Source organism: Jaculus jaculus, chromosome 16 (assembly GCF_020740685.1).
Source record: "Jaculus jaculus isolate mJacJac1 chromosome 16, mJacJac1.mat.Y.cur, whole genome shotgun sequence".
Taxonomy (NCBI): domain Eukaryota; kingdom Metazoa; phylum Chordata; class Mammalia; order Rodentia; family Dipodidae; genus Jaculus; species Jaculus jaculus.
The window spans coordinates 75,590,552-75,607,527 of record NC_059117.1 but is presented as its reverse complement, the minus strand read 5'-3'; the positions used below and the strand labels follow the sequence as shown (position 1 = coordinate 75,607,527).

The 16,976-nt window shown below is 47.5% G+C and overlaps 1 protein-coding gene across 1 annotated transcript in view; it reads right to left on the bottom strand.

The window, feature by feature from the left end:
- Adamts9 (ADAM metallopeptidase with thrombospondin type 1 motif 9) overlaps window positions 1–16,976 on the bottom strand; it is a 189,328-nt gene that overhangs the window by 21,666 nt on the left and 150,686 nt on the right. The window contains exons 31-37 of the mRNA XM_045135846.1: window positions 15,696–15,866; window positions 13,744–13,938; window positions 11,391–11,523; window positions 10,865–10,959; window positions 10,482–10,576; window positions 10,263–10,396; window positions 8,049–8,140 (exon numbers count right to left, since the gene is read on the bottom strand). Coding sequence (XP_044991781.1) covers window positions 8,049–8,140; window positions 10,263–10,396; window positions 10,482–10,576; window positions 10,865–10,959; window positions 11,391–11,523; window positions 13,744–13,938; window positions 15,696–15,866 — 915 coding nt within the window. The remainder of the gene's footprint in view (window positions 1–8,048; window positions 8,141–10,262; window positions 10,397–10,481; window positions 10,577–10,864; window positions 10,960–11,390; window positions 11,524–13,743; window positions 13,939–15,695; window positions 15,867–16,976) is intronic.

Genomic DNA, 16,976 nt, shown 5'->3' with positions numbered 1-16,976 from the left:
CAGCCTGACCTGGCACTCCCTCTAATCCCAGGCTGACCTTGAACTCACAGTGACCTTCCTACCTGTGTCTCAGGAGGGCTGGGATTAAACGTGTGCACCACCACGCCTGGCAGCTTTTCTATTCTCTCTCTCTCTCTCTCTTTTTTTCTTCGAGGTAGTATCTCATTCTAGCCCAGGCTGACCTGGAATTCACTATGTAGTCTCAGGGTGGCCTTGAACTCATGGCGATTCTCCTACCTCTGCCTCCAGAGTGCTGTTATTAAAGGCGTGTACCACCATGCTTGGTTAGCTTTTCTATTCTTATTTGAGCCGAGTTCTCTTAATGATTCCAGAGCCTGTCAGTTTTTTCCCAAACTCCCGAAATTCAGGTCTCTGCTCCCCTGCAGGACTGGAGTCACAGGGAGGTTGCGGCAATAGCGCTCAGACTGCCTGGCGCCTTTCGTGCTTGCCATGGGCAGTGCTCTTACCCACTGCGCAGTCTCTCTAGTCCTCGAGGACTTTGCGGGCAGCTGCATATACTGTTCTGTTGCTGGCCATTTTAAAAATTAATTTATTACCAAATTCTTAATGTATATCCCCGATGCCTGGAACCCAACCATCTTCTTGCCTCAGCCAGCCGTGCGCTGGGAACACTGACATGCGCTGCCCTGCCACCTTGTTTTTTTTTTTTTTTTAAGACTTTTTTTGTTTGTTTGTTTATTTGAGAGCAACAGACAGAGAAAGAGGCAGATAGAGACAGAGTGGGCGCGCCAGGGACTCCAGCCACTGCAAATGAACTCCAGACGTGTGCGCCCCCTTGTGCATCTCGCTAACGTAGGTCCTGGGGAATCAAGCCTTGAACCGGGGTCCTTAGGCTTCACAGGCAAGCACTTAACCACTAAGCCATCTCTCTAGGCCCCTGCCACCTTCTTACTGCCACTGCTACTTGGAGGGCCCTCGCCTCTCACCACAACCATGGCCATTCTGCTGTCAAGGACAGCCCTGCTTTCTTACTCTCTTGTTCTGCCACCCACTGCGATGGCCTGTCCCACTGCACCGCACAGGAGACATGTGATCTGTCTTGTCACTGAAGATCCTAACAGGTTTCTGCAGCTGACTGGAGTCCTAGTCCAGCAGCTTCACCAGGGATGGGATTTCTTGTGTCCGGGCATGCTCCACACAGCCTGCTAGGTGTCTTCCCAGGCGGGGACGCATGCAGATGCCGGAACACACGGACCCTCTCTCTCCCGGGGACCAGCTCTTCAGAACATACCCCAGCTGCTCATGTGCGCTTTCCACCCAGAGGAATAAGGGCCAGATGTTCCTCCTGCCTCTCTTCTGAGATCTTTTTACCCATAAAGTCCTTGTTTTTGACATCTTAAAAGCATAAAAGCAACGGAGAGGTACTGGGAAAATGGCTCAGCAGCTAAAGATGCTTGCTTGCTGTGACGGGTTGATTCAGGTGTTCCCCATAAACTTAGGTGTTCGGAATGCTAGTCTCCCCAGCTGATGGCAATTAGAAATTAATGCCTCCTTGAGGCAGTGCATTGTTGGGGGTGGGCTTATGGGTGTTATAGCCAGTGTCCCCTTGCCAGTGTTTCGCACACTCTCCTGTTGCTGTTGTCCACCTGATGTTGGCCAGGGGTTGATGTCCACCCTCTGCTCATGCCATCATTTCCTCTGCCATCATGTAGCTTCCCCCAAAAGCTATTCTTGGTTGGGTGATTTCTGCCAGCAATGCGAACTTGACTGTAACAGTAAAGTTGGCACTGAGGAGTGGTGTCATTTGCTGTAGACACCTGACTGTGTGGTTTTGGCCTTTTAGAGGTGATTTACAAGAGAAAAGTGGAAGGATTTGAAAACTTGGCCTAAGAGACGCCTTGCAGTGCTGTAAGTATAGCTTGATGGACTATTCTGATCACAATTGAAAGACCTGAATGTAATAAGAACTATGGATTGGCTTATGAGGGTGAGAAAGAGCTTTGTTTGTACTGGCTAGAAGCAGTTTGTGTGAGAAGCTTGCTGTTATGTCCATGTCTTGAGAACTTGTGCAGGGATGCATTGCCCAGAAATGGACTGGTATGAGCAGAGGGATATGGCACAGAAATGAAATTTTTGGCCTGAAACTTCTCCCCATTCAGCTGTAATTATAGGAGAGATTATAACCTTTGAGATTGGGCTAGCTGACCTGCACTGGGACAACAGGAAGAATGTAGACTCCTTTAAAGGGGCCTGGGTGCTCAAGAAATGTCCTGTTCTTCAAAGTCTGCTTTATTCCCTCTTGGATTAACAAACTGGCACCCTACCTGGTATTATGGAGTATACAAAATGCAGCAAAGAGAGGGTCATTAGAATTGCAATGCTGTGTTGTGTTTTGGAAATGGCCATGGGCAGTGTGAAGCAGGTTTGCTGGATGCCTGCATGGAGACCCAATGGAGCCATGAGGATGAACCATGGGTTGCAGTGGAGACCCAGTAGAGATGCCGGGACCACAAGATGGCTGCTAGGGAAAGCTTCTGGTCTCAGTGAAGTTTTCTAGGACTGTGAGTAGCCTAGAGATGGAGAGGCGGAATTGGAACTTAAGAGACTTGTTGCTGGTTAGAATTATTGGACTTAGAGACTTGTCAGTGGTTAGAGTTGTTGGTCTTAGAAGTACAGAGTTTGATGCTTGCCCTGGTTGTTTTAAATCTTTACTGGTTGAGTATTTCTTTGCTATGCCCAATGCCATCTTTTGCAGTGTGAATGTTTATTCTGTGCCATTATGGTTTTTTTGAGGCTGTTTTTGGTATTGTGGTTTGGTTAAAAGATCTTAAACTATGGGAATATTTGAACATCATTAGGATTGATAATTATGAGAACTCTTAAAGTCATACTGAATGCATTGCATTTTACAGCATGGATGGTTATCAGTTTATGGGGTCAGGAGTGGAATGTGATGGTTTGATTCAGGTGTCCCTATAAACAGGTCTTCTGGATGCTACTTTCCCCAGCTGACGGCAATTGGAAATTAAAGCCTCCTGGAGGCACTGTATTGTTGGGGGCAGGCTATTGGGTGTTATAGTCAGTGTCCCCTGGCCAGTGTTTGGCACACTCTCCTGCTGCTATTGTCCACCTTATGTTGGCCAGGGGGTGATGTCCACTCTCTGCTCATGCCATCATTTCTCCCTGCCATCATAGAGCTTACCCTAGAGTCTGTAAGCCAAAATAAACCTTTTTTCCCCCAAAAGCTACTATTGATTGGGTGATTTCTGCCAGCAATGCAAACCTGACTGCGACACTTGCCAAGTCTGTCGGCCTGGGTTTGATTCCCCAGCACCCACCTAAATCCCAGATATAAAGTGGTGCATGTGTCTGGTGTTCATTTGCAGTGGCAAGAGACCCTGGTACATGCATGCATGCATGTGAATAAATAAATAAATACAGTGATGTAGAGTTATGCACACATGGGATAGTCCACAGAGGTTTGCCAAAGAGGTACTTGGACCAAAGAGGGATCCCCATTCTAATCTAACAAGAGGAAACAATCCAGAAATCTTGCCCAACAGCAGAATCAGAGCCACATCTACTATCATAAAAGTAATCTAAGAAATGTCTGTGGTCAAATCCAGACCAGCTGTGTGGCTTGGGCAAGTGATTTAGCCGCCTTGCCGTGTCGTTCCTTCCTCCTCTCCTGGGACGTTGTGAGGACGCCATGCTCCTGTCTTAGACACGCGGAGCGCAGAGCCTAAAGCCCGGGAAAGGCTTGGTACATGTGGCTATTAATTCTGGTGTCACTGGTATCAGTGCTGAGTACTCTGTGATGAGAAAGAAAAAACCCAGCTTCCAGCCATCTGCTGAGGCGAGGCCTCTCAGGGAACTTAGTCTTACTGAGAAATAAATCCCCAGAGGGAAGAACGGAGAGGCGCAGAGAGGCCTCTTTTTTAATGAGTCAGTTGGTGCTTCATAAATGTGGAAGGCACCCTAAAAGAACTCCGCAGACTCTGAAGAAATGGCCAGGCACAAAGACCACAGCACAAAGGAAGTTTTCCCTGGCTCGGAGTTGCCCAACTGTCTCATCAGGATTTAGCAAACCCGTCCATGTGTCTGCATGTTACCAAAAGAACTGAAAGAAAATGACCTTTCGTTTACTTAAGGATTTACTTCCCAATGGACGTGCCCAAAGCCAGGAGAAAATCCCAAGGCGTTTGGACAAGGCAGGACGGGGTCATCTCTTAACTTCCCACTGAATGGTGACCCCACTGGTGGGGTGCTGAGGTTATCTGATGTTCCAAAGAAACCGGACGCCCGAAGCTGTCATGCGCCGGTGATGGAGCAAAGACCTCCTGTGTGCCGTTCCACGTGCGTGTGTGTATATGAGAGCGGGTGCTTGTGTGTGGCGGGCACACAAGTGTAGGCACATGTGTACATGTAGGCATGTGAGTGCCGGCCACGAGTTGACACTGGGTGTCTCGCTCTGTTGGTCTCCACCTTGATTTATTATTTATTTAAAAATACTTCATTTATTTATTTGAAATACACACACAGAGGTAGAGAGAGGGGAGAGTGAGAGAGAGAGAAAGTGTGGGCATACCAGGCCCTCCTGCTGCCACAAATGAACTTGGGACACACGCACCACTTTGTGCATCTGGCTTTATGTGGGTACTGGGGAATCGAACCTCGGCCGTCAGGGTTTACAAGCAAGCACCTTAGCCACTGAGCAATCTCTCCAGCCCATCCACTTTTTTTGCTGAGACAAGGTCTACTGCTGAACCCAGAGCTCACCGATCTGGCCTCAGGCACTCTCTTGCCCCCACCGTCCCAGCACCGGGCTCCAGGCCTGCCACGCTAAGCACTTAGGACTGTGCTGCAGATCAGAGCTCAGACCTCATACTTGCATAGCAAGCCTTCACCGACTGAGCCATCCTCCCCCACCCCAGACAGGCTCCTTCCACCCTTAGGTCCTCGGCGTCTTGTCTTTCTCCTGGCAAGCTTCTTTTCCATTTCTTTAGAATGTCTAGCAATGCTCTTTAAAGCTTGGGGCTGATGTAATACTTACTCCTTAGAAGATAATTTATTTCTGGGTGATTCTGTGGTCGGGGGTAAATGCAACCCATCTTACAGAGACAGTGCCTGGTATCGTGAAGGCGTCCTCCAGTCCCACCCCCCAACACTTCTGAAGGTTCATGAAGTGAGCTTCAGTTGCCCAGGGGAGGATATTTACACCACGAAAATTGGGAACTTGCTACAAGGCAGGATTTTTGTTGGCCAAGCGTCTACCAGTAATACAGCTGAACAGGGTTATGCGAAGGCCTTGAACAACTCAAAGACAACACTGGGGCCAAGGTTCCTGTCCGCGAGGCGAGATGCATGAGGTACGCCCTGCCTTCGAGCACTGCACTTCTCGCAAAGGCCGCTGGCTGTTTGGCAACCCTGGTCCAGGTTGAACAATCCAGTGTGTTCCAAGGGGACCCACCTCTGAAGAGAGCCTACAACTGCACAGTGCCAAAACAACGGAAGGGGAGGAGATGCTGAGCCTGCATTGTGGATGTGAGCGCCGCTGTGAGGGTAACCAGCCAAGGCAAGACATCAACAGAGCCCCAAGCTCAGTCCAAGAGGATTTCTAGAATGTATGATCACATCACAGCATTTTACTTTGTATGCCTGAAATAGGCCATGGATTCCTTGGGGCTGGACATGGGAGAATCTCCAGTTACAAGGATGGTGTTTAGCCCAGAGTGAGCTCTCAGGCAATGTCTGCTGATCAGCTAAGACTATGGCTAGAGAGACTGCTCAGAGATTAAGGCACTTGCATGCGAAGCCTAAAGACCTGGGTTCGATTCCCCGTTACCCACATAAGCCGGATGAACAAAGTGGTTGACACATGCACCTGTAGTATGTCTGCAGTGGTTAGAGGCCCTAGAGCATCCATTCTGTCTGTTTGTCTATCTGGGTCTGTATATCTCTGCTTGCAAATGAAAGATAAAATATTAAAACAAAAGGAATGGAGAGAGTGAAACATACATGAAACACTCCACAGAGGTTTCCAAAAGAGATGTTAGGACCAAAGAGGGAACTGAAATTACCAAGTAAGAGGAAACGCTGTTGTAGAAATCGTGCCTAACAGCTGAGCCAGAGAACATCCACCCTCATGAAGGTGGATGAAGTCATGGTCAATGCTACGACTGCAGAGAACAGATATGCACAGCATGGAGACCTATGACCACGGAGGAAGCCTCTAGAAAGTGCTAAAGTCTCACATCTCCACAGGCCCAAAATGTGCTCATTCAGCAGCATTACATTTACCACGCCACCCCACTAATAGCTTGATAAAGCACATTCACGTATTTTCTCTATTTACTCGGTTTCCTAAAAATACGGGCTGACGTGGAAGGTGTAGCTTAACAATAGGACAAGTGCTTAGCATGCATGGAGCCCTGATATCAGTTCTCTGTCCTATAAAGCACACATGTGCATGCATGCATATAGACACACACACACACACACACACACACACACACACACACATATGCACACAAACAGCTGAAATCAATTCAAAACACATTATAGTAAATACAGTAATTTTCATCTTTTTTATTCCATATCCCCATATGTATTTTACTATATTGTACAATATTAAATGTTTTTGATTTTTCAAGGTAGGGTTTCATTCCAGCCCAGGCTGACCTGGAACTTACTGTGTAGTTACAAGCTGGCCCCTAACTCATAGCCATCCTCCTACCTCTGCTTCCCTAGTGTTGGAACTAAAGGCACATGCCACCATGCCTGGCTAATATTCAGAATTTTTAACAGCTCATTGTGGTGTATTTTGGCCCGCCTGTACTATTTTTTTTGTTTCTATCAGGTTTTGCTTGGTACCAGGGCTGCGTCAAATGTGTCTGAGGCAGGGTCTCAGTAACTTTCCAGGCTGGCTTTGAATTCATTCTATTGCCCAGTAGGCTTGAAATTTGGTGATCCTCCTGCCTCAGCCTCCTTCATAGTTGGGGTTATAGGACTGGGCCACTATGTCTGGCTCTAAACTGGTCTGTGGAGTCAATTCTGTGTGCCTTTTTCCCATCTAACAACATGTACTTGATAGCTTAAATCAGCCATGAGGAGAATGTATACCACAGATACTGGAAAATGCCACAAGACCAGGTTTTTGTGGGAGAGTCTATCAGTAAGAATTTCTAGCTCTGTGCACTACTGGTCTTATTAAGATTTATAATTTGTGCTGGAGGGGTAGCTCAGCAGTTAAAGTGCTTGCCTATGAAGCCTAAGGAACCAGGTTCAATTCCCCAGTACCCATGTAAGTCAGTTGCACAAGGTGGCTCATGTGTCTGGAGTTAATTTGCCATGGCTGGAGGCCCTGGTGCACCCATTTGCTTGCTCTCTCTCTCTCTCATCTTTCTCTATCTCTCTCCAATAAATAAATTAAAAAAAAAGATTTATAATTTATCAATCCAAGCCCTTGGATCCAACATCTAATTTGTTTCTAAGTCTTGGCCATTGTAGTTTTTGCATGTGTGTACATATGTGTATATGTACCTCCTGATGTGTGTATGGGTATGTGTGCATATGTGTATGTATGCCTGTGGAGGTCAGAGGACAACCTTGGTGTCATCCTCAGAAACACCATCCACCTCCTTTGAGACAGGGTCTCTCCTTGGTCTGGAGCTCACCAGTTAGGCTAGACCAGCTGGCCAGTGAGCTTCAGGGATCCTTCTGCCCCCATCTCCACAGAGCTGGGACGACGGGCATGTATCACCACACCTAGAACTTTCTTTGTGGCTGGGCATCGAATTCAGGTCCTCATACTGATGAGGCAAGCGCCTTACTGGCTGAGCCATCTCCCCAGGCCCTAGTCGGGATCTTTCTGAATGAGGCAGTCAGGCCTGTGGTTGTGTTTTCCCAGATACCACTCTTTGGAGTCAAATGCTTGAACTGGACTCTGAGCATGTGGAGACCACCTTGACTCAGTGTGTCCAAAGTGACCCACACAGCGGTGGTTTGAATTACACACCCAGGGACAGAGGAACTGAGGTGGACTGAGTGATGGGCCCTTGTTAAGGGGTAAAGCTTTGAGGACATACCTGCGGGCACTTGGCGGCACTGTAGCAGTCCCCGGCGGTGGCAAAAGGGACAGGATGTCCTTCAGTTGTCCTTGCAAACTGTAAGTCAGTGGCTGTGGGGTGGAGAAAGGGTTAAAGGGAGAGGAAGGAAGAAGAGGGGAGAGAGATAGGGAAGGGGCAGGATGTTCACAAGGAGACCGAATGGAAGAAGAGTAAGAAAAATAATAAGAAGGAATGGGAGAGAAAGAAAAAAAATGAATGCTTAGTGAGCAATGGGATCCAGATGTGTTTTCTTCCCTACATCTGTGGTCCTGAGAGCTTCATTTCTTTATCAGCACCGACTGACTGTCTCCTTGGAGGATGGGAGCCAAAAAGAGGGCGAACATGACTTTGGAATCAATTCCTACATAAGTAGGACTCGGCTAAGCACAGTGTGATTGTGCTGGGGAACCTCCTGCTGGGCTGTGTCTCAGGCTTAAGGCGGTGGGGGGGGGCAAAAAGCCAGGCAAGTATTTCCAGCTACGTTGGGACTAGTCCATGAGACTTCCTCTGTCCTCTCGTGGCTCCTAGGCAACTGCTCTTGCCAAAATGTGGGGCAATTAGAATTCGCATCTTGAAATTATTAATAGTAGCTTCTCAAGTTTGGGGCGAGCCTATCATTTCTGAGAACAGCCATTGAGAACAATGCTGACCACACTTCATGTGTTGAACGCTGTTGCTGCTCTCAGCATCATCTCTGCCCAGGGAGAATGGAACGAGAGCACTGGGGAAGGTCACGGAGGCTTGCTGCGGGGTGACATAAGCTTTAATTGTTTTTTTCTCTTTCTGCCTTTCAGGAATGGTCTTACACTTAAAGCCTTCTGTAGCAAACCCCCTACTTTGGTGGGAGGAAAATCAAACAGCTCCGTTCTGCCAGCGAAGGAGGCCCTGTGTCTACTGCAGCAGCTAGGATGTTTTTCACAGCAAGGACCAGCAGTCCCCTGTGCATTTAGCTCTCATCAGTCTACCTGGCAGCAGTAAAAACAACAACAACAAAAAAGTAAAACACCCCCCAATCACCTTAGTACAATCAAATTTAATCTCCCTCAAGAGGAAACCAATGTAATATTATGGGTGCAATGTTAATGAGAAAAAATTAATTATCCACTATTTCTGTTTCCCTTCTGTTCACGGGAACATGTTTAGACAGCTCCTCTGTCTTCACCCAGCCCCATGATTAATGTCCCCAGCAGAAACACAGTGTGGACCAGAGTATAAAATCGGGTTGTGAGCAGGCTTTTAAAGAAACGTAATTGTAGGCTCCATTTTTCTTCCATAAGTGGGCAATCAGGTAAAATGAGCTTTCTCCGTGTGTGTGTGTGTGCGTGCATGTGTGTGTGTAGCATGCGTGCATAATGTACTGGGGGAGCAATGTGGGGGGATTACTGTCCCAAAAATTGCTTTGCTATGGGGGTTTTGTTGTTTCTTTGGCTCTAGAAACATCCATTGCTATCTTTAGCCTAACCATATCAACACTGGGTCCTCAGCTCCTTCTTAACTGTAAGGCCTTGCTCTCTCTCTCTCTCTCTTTCTCTCTCCTCTCTTCTCTCTCTCAGGCAAGGTCTCAGTGTAGCCCAGCTGGCTACAAAGTTGCCATATAGCTGAGAGTGGTCTTAAACTCCTGATCCTCCTACTTCCACCTCTAATGTTGGCATAGGATGTGAGGGCGATCTGGCTGCGACATCTGTCACCCCGCTGATCGCCAGGGCTGATCTGGCTGGTGAGACAGGCGTCCCTTCCTTTCCCACTGCTCTATGTGTGCCTCTCCTGAAGCTGCTCAGCTCCCTGCTAGAACCTCCACACCGGCTCTCGAGTGCTGGCAGAAATAATGGTGGTAGGTGTGTACCACCACCCTGCCCTCCGCCTGAGGTCTTAGTCACAACGTCATGTGTTTGGGGTGCTGGCCTGTGGATCCACACGCAATACTTCTGTGCACTTTTACCTCCTTTTTACGTTTCCCCTCCCTCCCTCTCTTCCTTTGCTCAACACACATCAGATGGAGCTGCCCTGTGTGTAAAACACTAAGGGCAGATATGGCCCCAGCCCCTTAGAGCTTACAGTAGGATGGCCACTGCTGGACTGGAAGCTCCTCATGTGACATCTCTGGTTTCCTCAGCCTCTCAACCACCCATAAGGCCCTTTTGCCCACCGAGGGGAACAAGAGCACCCTCCCATGGGGCGCCGCAGCACACTCACTTATTATCTGCATACTAGTCAGGTCTACGCGAATCTTCTGGAAGCTGGAAAACCCAGCGGCCGTGTAATCCTTTCGACACTGGCAGTCATCACGTCGGCTCCCGTTATAGGGACACTCTGTAGGGTTGTGCAACCTAAGTTAAAGAGAGAAGGTTCTGGTAAGGATGGGAATGTTTCTCTGGGGACCTCCAGGTGTTCTGAGCCTGGCCCACTGCCTACCTGTGCCCATAAACCTCAGAGAAGTTCTCTGAGTCACCATGAACGAGTGTCACGTACTCCTTTGGATGGTCAGACTGCATCCCCGCACAGAACACCTATAAGACACATTAGAGGGCTGCAGAGATGGCTCAGCAGTTAAAGAGCTTACCTGCAGAGCCTACCCACCTGGGTTCAATTCCCCAGTACCCAGGAAAAGCCAGATGCACAAAGAGGTGCATGCAACTGGAGTTCATTTGCAATGGTTGGGGGCCCTGGCATGCCCCCCCCTTCTTGCAAACAAACAAACAAACACGCATTGGAGAGACCAGAAAACAGACGCTCAGAAAGGGAGCAGTGAGGGCTCTAAAAACATTCTTGAACAAAGGCGGATGTTCAGCACTTACCTTCAAGAGCTTCCCTCTGGCGGTCAGGAAGTATTCTCCGTCTTCACGGGCGCCGTTGAGTCGTTTTGCCTCCTTACAGCTCTGGGGAAGTTCACCTGGACCATGAACCACAAGCAAGGGCATCAACGCTATGAGACACACAATTTGCCCCCAGTGGAATGACTTGCACCATCCACATCTAATTAGCAGTGGGGTGTATTTAAACAAAAATTCAAAGAATATCTACATTTTAAAAAATTTTATTTTTTTTAAGAGAGAGAGGGAGAGAGAGAGAGAATGAGAGAGGGAGAGAGAATGGGTGCACCAGGGCCTCTTAGCACTGCAAATGCATTCCAGAGACATGTGTTACGCCTTGTGCATCTGGCTTACTTGAGGCCTAAAGAATCAAGCCTGGGCAGGCAAGCACCTTAACCATTAAGCCATCTCTCCAGCCCACATCTGCCTTTCTAAGGTGAGCAGGTATACATAAACTGGAGAACCGCTGTTCTTTGTGATGGAGGAAGGAGGCTTTAGAGAGACAACTTACAGTTGTAAATATTGTGACAGGGTTTTCTCTCTTCTGGCTTCAGGTCAGTGGGACATAAGTGGCTGGGCTGGTCCTCGTTGGTCAAACACTGTACGGATCTATGCATCACTCCCATGCCGCAGGACACAGAGCACTGGAAAGGAAAGGAACATCAGTACATTGGTGGGAGGTTCTGGGGTCTGGGAGGCATGGCCTTTTGCTGGTGTGGATCACGCAGCCTCAGGGTCCTGACATTTGTGACCAATCTCTGCGAAGCTCTATATGCATGTATTTAGGCGTTATACATATGTAACATATATGTAAATTTGCCTGTGGCAGTTTGAATGTGTGTCCCCCATAGACTCAGCTTGTAACTTGGGTCTCCTAACAGTACGCAACAGACTACAAGGATGCCTATATATGTAAAACATTTATACATACCATATATATATATACACACACATACATACATATACATGTTTATATAATCATATGTACTTATATAAACACATTTTTCTCATTTAAACTGCACAACAATCCCATGAGATACAACAACCATTACTATTATTACAGATGAAAGACTGGAGCCAGACTGGACCTCTCAGACTAGAGGGATGAAGTGCTTTGGAGTGGGAAGCTGAAGAGTGACCATTCAAAGGATATAAAAGGGAAAACACTGCAATGAGCTTATATAATAACATTAATATTATTATTAATGAGCTCATAGATTAACATTAATATTATTATTGAGGATCTCTTCTCTCCAGGCTGACGTGAGTTGTTTATTATTCTAGTCTGCACTCGTCCTTTGTAATTTGTGATAATTATGCTTTGCTTTTTTTAAACTTTTAAAATTTCTTTGAGAGGGATAGAGAGAGAATGACGGAGGGAGGGAGAGAGAGAGAGACAGAGAGAGAGAGACAGGGAGGGAGAATGGGCATGCCCCAGGGCCTCTAGCCACTGCAAACAAACTCTAGACACATGTGCCACCTTGTACTTCTGGCTGACATGAATCTTGGAGAATTGAACATGTGTCCATAGGTCATGCAGGCAAGTGCCTTAGCTGCTGAGCCATCTCTCCAGCCCTCAAATGTTTAATTTTTACATAGTTTTTGTATTAAAAAGAAAAGCATAGGGCTGGAGAGATGGCTTACTGCTTAAGGCACTTGCCTGCCATGCCAAAGGAGCAAGATTTGATTCCCCAGGATCCACATAAGCCAGATGCCCATAGTAACTCATGTTTCTGGAGTTTGCAGTGGTCAGAGGCCCTGGTGTATCTGCTCTATCTGCCTTTTTCTCTCTCTCTCAAATAAATAAATACATAAATAAATAAAATTTTAAAAATTAATTTGAAAAGGGGCTAGAGAAGTGGCTTAGCAGTTGAGACCCTTGCCTGCAAAGCCCAATGATCCCAGTTTGATTCTCCAGTGCCCACATAAACCAGATGCACAAAGCTGCACATGCATCTAGAGTTCTTTTGTAGTGGCTAAAGGCCCTGGTGCACCCATTCTCTCCTTCTCTCTCTATCTCTCTGTCTCCCTCTGCTTGCAAATAAGTAAATACTTTCAAAATTTTGAAAAGGCAAATATCTATGTATCTATATATATCTATATATATATATATATGAAATGTTGGGGCTTGAGTATTAAGAAATTTGTTCATGGTAATGGTGGAGCCAGGATTCTAACCCTAATAATTTCCCACACATTATACATTAAAAATATTTTTAATTAATTTATTTGAGAAATTGAGAGAGAGAGAGAGAGAGAGAGGGAGAGAGAGAGAAAGAGAGAGAGAATGGGTATTCTGGGGCCTCTAACCACTGCAAAAGAACTCCAGATGCATGCACCACCATGTGCATCTGGCTTACGTGGGTACTGGGAAAATGAGCCTGGGCTCTTAGGCTTCACGGGCAAGCACCTTAACCTCTAAGCCATCTCTCCAGCCCCACATTATACAAATTTGTCTAGCCATTTTTTCTGTGCTATCTCAACACAGAAAGACAAGAATGTATAGTCTCTTTAACAACAGGAGGAGGACACAGTCACCCTTGTGTAACTCCTAAGCATCAGATTCAAAGTCATTGTTAAAAAATTGTGTTTAAAATACACACAGAATAAAAATGTACCATCATAACCTAAGAGCCATTTATACATTAACTCATTTCATCTTCATAGCTTCCCATGTTTTAGATGAAAAAGCATACAAAATTTCACCCCCTCATTCTCTGGGGAGGCAGCAGGAAGATTCACCTCCGGGCCACTGGCCTCACAGGCTCTCCTCTTGCTCTTAGCCCTGCCAAGCTGCAGGCAGGAAGGGAGGGTTTCAGACAACGTTTGGGACCTCGGAGCTAAGAATCCAGTGGGGTACTTACACTCCCCCAGTTTCCAACTCTCCAGGTAGCCAGGACTGGACAGTCCCTCAGGTAGCATGGGTGGATGCTGGGCGGCTGGGTGCCAGGGCAGTTCATGGTAGTTTGGTAGCTGTACTCGTAATTTTCCTTCCCCATATAAACCTCGCTGCAGGAGACCAGCCTTTGTTTGTAGCCCTTTCCACAGCTCATCGAGCACTGAGCAGACGGGGGAGAGAGAGGGGTTGAGAGGGGACGTTCCATCAGCTTCCAGCAGCAGCCAAAATGGACCCTCACCCGCCACCCCTAGTGTGCCCTCCACTTTTATTCATTCATCTCGACCAGCTCTGAGAGGATGCGGCCTGAACTGAGGCTTCTGCACATGGTAACCTCCAGCCCCTCTCTGGACCTGGAGGGAGAGGTGCGAGACAGCCAGCTGCTACCAAAGTTCCCTTTGCTAGGTGGGCAATGTCCCCAGCAGAAAACCAACGAGGGAGGGAAAAAAGAGCCCGAAACCATCGAGGGAGTCACATTCAGACTGGGACATAGAAACCCTCGGCAAAGGGGACTTGGGGGGCGGGGTGTCCTTGTATGTACACTGTTTCACACACGTGCCTTCTTCTGATTCCTTCTCTCTTCTCCCCGTTTTGACTGCCAAACCACCTTTCTGCTTTCCTCTTTTTTAATCATGCGACTGTAACATCCTCTTATGTTAAGTGTACAGCAAGCATATAAACACATTCATGCAAGGCAGGAATAGAGAAGGAAGCTGTGTGTTACCTGTCTGATATGTGTGCTACAGTGCATAAACACATTCATACAAGGCAGGAATAGAGAAGGAAGCTGTGTGTTACCTGTCTCTGATCTGTGTGTTACAGTGCATAAACACATTCATACGAGGCAGGAATAGAGAAGGAAGCTGTCTGTTACCTGTCTCTGATCTGTGTGTTACAGGGCATAAACACATTCAATCAAGACAGGAATTGAGAAGGAAGCTGTGTGTTACCTGTCTCTGATCTGTGTGTTACAGTGCATAAACCCATTCATATGAGGCAGGAATTGAGAAGGAAGCTGTGTGTTACCTGTCTCTGATCTGTGTGTTACAGTGCATAAACACATTCAATCAAGGCAGGAATAGAGAAGGAAGCTGTGTGTTACCTGTCTCTGATCTGTGCGTTACAGGGCAATAAACCCATTGATATGAGGCAGGAATAGAGAAGGAAGCTGTGTGTTACCTGTCTCTGATCTGTGTGTTACAGTGCATAAACCCATTCATACGAGGCAGGAATAGAGAAGGAAGCTGTGTGTTACCTGTCTCTGATCTGTGTGTTACAGGGCATAAACACATTCAATCAAGGCAGGAATAGAGAAGGAAGCTGTGTGTTACCTGTCTCTGATCTGTGTGTTACAGTGCATAAACCCATTCATACAAGGCAGGAATTGAGAAGGAAGCTGTGTGTTACCTGTCTCTGATCTGTGTGTTACAGTGCATAAACTCATTCATATGAGGCAGGAATTGAGAAGGAAGCTGTGTGTTACCTGTCTCTGATCTGTGTGTTACAGTGCATAAACACATTCATACAAGGCAGGAATAGAGAAGGAAGCTGTGTGTTACCTGTCTCTGATCTGTGTGTTACAGTGCATAAACACATTGAAGCGAGGCAGAGCCAGAGAAGGGGCTGGGTGTGGTGGCTCATGCCCACACAAGCACTGTGCCCACTGGCTCATCTCCTCAACCCCTAAGGTTCTGCTTAGCCTTCCTCAAGAACCTGGAAATGCCCCATGCATGTACAGCCCTGGAAAGAGTCCTTGTCAGCCACGTCCAGGACACAGCAGGGCAATCATCCACTGTAGACTGACCGGGCCCTGTCCCAGCATGCAGGGGCGCGGAGAGGCTGGTCTAGCAGGAAGGCCATTCCTGCCTCTGTTTGTGGCCCTGGCTAATTGAGAAGCACCCGGCTCCCTGGGCTCAGTACCTCCGACCATTCTCCGGTGATCCAGACATACTCGCAGGGCCGCATGCTGCAGCTCTCACGGTCCGAGGGCCGCAGGCTGGCATCGCAGTGCGTGCTGCGCACCTCGCCCTGGTCCTCGGCCACACACAGCACCCGGCGGAACCGGGAGCCTTCGCCACACGTCTTGGTGCACTGTGAGAGACAAACCGAGTGCGGTGAGCATAGTTGCCAGACCCTAGTTACCCTGTGGGCTTGTTCACTGAGCTAGAAAGTTTTCTTAAAAAATTATTTTGTAAAGCGCACGCCTTGAATCCCAGCACTCGGGAAGCAGAGGTAGGAGGATTGCCATGAGTTCAAGGCCACCCTGAGGCTACATAGTTAATTTCAGGTCACCCTGGGCCAGAGTGAGACCCTACCTTGAAAAACCAAAAAAAAAAAAAAAATTTGTTATTTTTTTAAAAATGTGTTATTTATTTATTTATTTATTTGAGAGAGAGAGAGAGAGAGAGAGAGAGAGAGAGAGAGAGAGAGGAGCACACCAGGGCCTCCTGCCACTGTAAATGAACTCCAGATGCAAATACCACATTGCACATCTGGCTTTGTGTGAGCATTGGAGAATTGAACTCAGGCTGGCAGGCTTTGCAAGCAAGCACTTTTAACTGCTGAGCCATCTTCCCAAGCCAAGCCCCGATCTATTTTTTTTGACATTTTTATACTTACTAACCTTTTCATTCCAGTTTCCTCACACTACACTACACTGTTCTCTCCCTCAGTCTCACTGAACTCCCCGGGACCTCTTGGCAGAGACCATCTGGCAACACCTGCCACCAGTCAATGACCATCCTCCTGGCATGGGATGTGACGTCCATACCTGGCCATCTGGGTGGGCGAGTCTCAGGCTTGGAAAGGAATTTCAAACTTGTTTACTCAACACCCACCAAGACACTGAATCTCTAAAATGCGGCTCGCTGACCCAGCTGGATGAGTGAGCTAAGGATCTTCCCATCTTTGCCTCCCCAGCACTGGAACTGCCCGTGCCCACCCCGTGCCCGGTGTGGGGGAACGCGGTCCTCATGGTTGCACAGCAAGCACTGTACTCACTGAGCCGTTTCCCCAGGCCCTCATCTGACATTTTCAGACTGTGACATTGGAAAGCTGCAGGGAGCAGGGTGACATCTCTCTTGTGGACAGTCTCTATGTCCCTTACCACAGGGATCCAATGCCTGTCACGCTTGGCTTATCTAACATCAGCATGTTTTTCGGGTGTGTTATTAACACAGTTCCTTTCAAAATTATCCAGTT